This window comes from Cicer arietinum, chromosome 6 (genome assembly GCF_000331145.2).
Source record: "Cicer arietinum cultivar CDC Frontier isolate Library 1 chromosome 6, Cicar.CDCFrontier_v2.0, whole genome shotgun sequence".
Taxonomy (NCBI): domain Eukaryota; kingdom Viridiplantae; phylum Streptophyta; class Magnoliopsida; order Fabales; family Fabaceae; genus Cicer; species Cicer arietinum.
This window is the reverse complement of record NC_021165.2, coordinates 53130705-53133705: the sequence shown is the minus strand read 5'-3', so window position 1 is coordinate 53133705 and position 3001 is coordinate 53130705. Positions and strand designations below refer to the sequence as shown.

Here is a 3001-nt window from a genome sequence, read left to right as displayed (position 1 = left end):
AATTTTAAAAAACATGTTTCTTTTTACTTGAATTTACAAAAAATATTTCTTTTAAATGTGGACTTTAATAAATTCTTAAATTCACACAATAACATATTTTATGTTTCAACATATCTTTTATATTAAAAATGTTTAAAATATATTAATGAGAGTTGAGTTATAGACTACTACATGATGAATCTGAATTTAAATGCATGCTAAAAAAAAATATTCACGTTTGGTATATATCGCATAATTTGTGAGAGAAAGTCTGAAATATAATATAATATATTCGATTATTTAAAAAATAAATCTAGAAAACGATAAAAGTCAATTTTATTAGTTTTTAATTTAACTTGAATTTGAAGACTCTTGCTAATTCGCAATATTTTTTTTTTTTTTTGGCCTATAGAAAAAAAAGGCTTCTTGGAAAGAGCTGGCACCGCCCAGCTGCGGGTGTTGTGTTCGATTCAAGCAACCTCGTCCAGAGATAAAGTGTCCCAAAGCCAACACATTCATACACGTACATACTTACAATGCATCTTTATTCCACGTGTCAAATACATGCACTGCTGTTATTTTCTTTTTACCCATCATACTCTTAAAAAATCAAACTAAAAAGATGAAATTCCCTTTCCAAATTTTATTGCCAATTATCAATAAATTACTAACAAGAAAATAAATAAATTAATAAACGTCTTCTTAAAGTAAAATATTGTGTATATATCAATATTATATTATTTTATGAAAAAAATGTTTTTAAAATTGTTCCAACGTGTATGACAATTTAAGACAAATTTTAATGAAATTTTATAAAGTCTGTAATAAAATTATTAAATTTTTATTTATTTTTATATTTTAGAATACAAAATCTTTTATTAATTAATATTTTTTTAAAATATTAATTTTTATTAAATAAAAAATTTAGAGGTTTGTTTCTTCTCTAATTTTAAAAGATTTATTAAATAAAAAGTGATTATCTTAATAACCATAATTATCCTTGGACCGACACCGAATATATTGATGTATGACCAACAACTTTTTTAAAGATTCCGTTTGTTATCTTTTGTCAAAGAAATAATATACTATTCATTTTATAAGAATTAATTACATCTATATATAAAACATTATTTCAATAACAATAATTAATGCATAAAATAGTCAACTTAAAATTATATTATCGATCTGATTTTGTTTTTAATATATTGTTAAAATAAGAAGGAAAAAAAAAACTTTTCATTAACAATAAAAAAAGTCATATAATTAACCTAATATCATTCTTAATTATGTTAATACTTTAAATCAATCAATTATAATTTGCGGCGCTTTAAAATATTATTAAGAAAAAAATAGAAGAAGAAAGAAAAGCTTAAATAAAAATGTTGTATATAATTCTAAGGCCCAACGTAAACTCCTATCTAGCTATACCTCAAAAGCAATGCAGAAACAAGGGGTTAGAGAAGAAGGAAAAAGTAGTGACAAAAAGGAGGAGAAAAATGAGAGGGAAGGAAGTGAAGGGAAGGAGGAGAATAACCAAGCTCCCTTAATGGCACTGAATCATGTTTCAAGGCTGTGTAGAAATGTGAAGGAGTCAATAGAGTTTTACACAAAGGTGTTAGGGTTTGTTTTGATTGAGAGGCCTCAAGTTTTGGATTTTGAAGGTGCTTGGTTGTTCAACTATGGTGTTGGTATTCACTTGGTCCAATCCAAAGAGGAAGAGAGGTTGCCTCAGGATACTCAACACTTGGATCCACAAGACAATCATATATCATTTCAGGTTATTAATACTCGAATAATAAGTTACTTTCTCAATTTCACATAAATTAAGTTAATTTTATATGGGATAAATTATAAATTACTTTATAAAATTATCTTTTATAAATAATATATATGAGAAAGAAAAATGAGTACAATTGAAAGAAGATAATAGTAAATATTAAAGACTATGATAAGAAAAAGAAATATTGATGTTTCATTATTATTGTAAAATAATTTATAATTTAGGATAATTTTTTGTGAAAAGTGACTTATATAATTTAGGATTAATGGAGTAGTTTAATTCAAGTGTTCTGAAAAAGTTGGTCAAAATATATATTGGAAAAATTAAATTTTGTTGAATTGTTATAATTTTGTTATTAATTTCCATTTTGAGAGCCTGAAAAATGATTATAGGAGCCATGCATCATTCTGGTTCATAGGGAAAAGTTATTTGCAAATTAAAATTATAATATGGTACTCTGTTTTTTTAAGTGTCTTCTTTTTAAAGTTGTTGTTTTTTATTTATGGTTTTCAAAATTTTATAGCATTAAATATTATTACGTCAATCATTAAATTTTAACTCAATTGAAAAAATATAAATATTATTAAGTTGAATATCATATTTCAGATTTAAATTTGAGATTTTACAATTGTTTACAATTGTATTTTTGAGTTGCTGATGATATTTATTATTTTATCTACGAAAGAAAATTTTTGTTTTTCTGCTAAAATTATTTCTACATATTTATTCTCGAAAAAATATAGAAATTTTATAAATAATAACATGTCTAATCTTGAGCAAGAATCAAATGTGCTTGAGTTTCAATTTGAATATGATATTTTTTGGAAGAAAAAAACTTTATAATAAAAGGTATTTCGTATTTTACAATTTGATTTTTTTAAAGATTGAGTTATGATTAAATTTAATTTATCAAATTGTATCGTGTTCCTTGGCGTTAGGAGAATAGGAAATATTGTTTTGAAAAAATATCAAAGAATAGACACCTAATTGAGTATTTAACATATGAAAATGAACACTATTAATTAATTTAAATAAAAATAATTTTTTGTTGTTTATTTGGTTTTGTATGTTAGTGCGAAGATGTAGAAGCAATGGAGAAAAAATTGAAGGAGATGAATGTGAGGTACAAGAAAAGAACTCTTGAAGCAGAAGATGGTACAACAATGGATCAACTATTTTTCAACGACCCAGATGGATTCATGGTGGAAATATGCAATTGTGAGAATCTGAAACTCATTCCTG

The 3001-nt window shown here is 24.3% G+C and overlaps 1 protein-coding gene across 1 annotated transcript; it reads left to right on the top strand.

Annotated features, from left to right (window-relative positions):
- Positions 1 to 1378: 1378 nt before the first annotated feature.
- LOC101504478 (glyoxylase I 4) lies at positions 1379 to 3000 on the top strand (the record flags this gene model as incomplete). The annotated part of the gene is made up of 2 exons (XM_004516178.4): positions 1379 to 1756; positions 2833 to 3000. Coding segments are annotated over exons 1-2 (507 nt in total), but the record flags the coding sequence as incomplete, so codon positions are not given.
- Between the last annotated feature and the right edge of the window lies 1 nt (position 3001).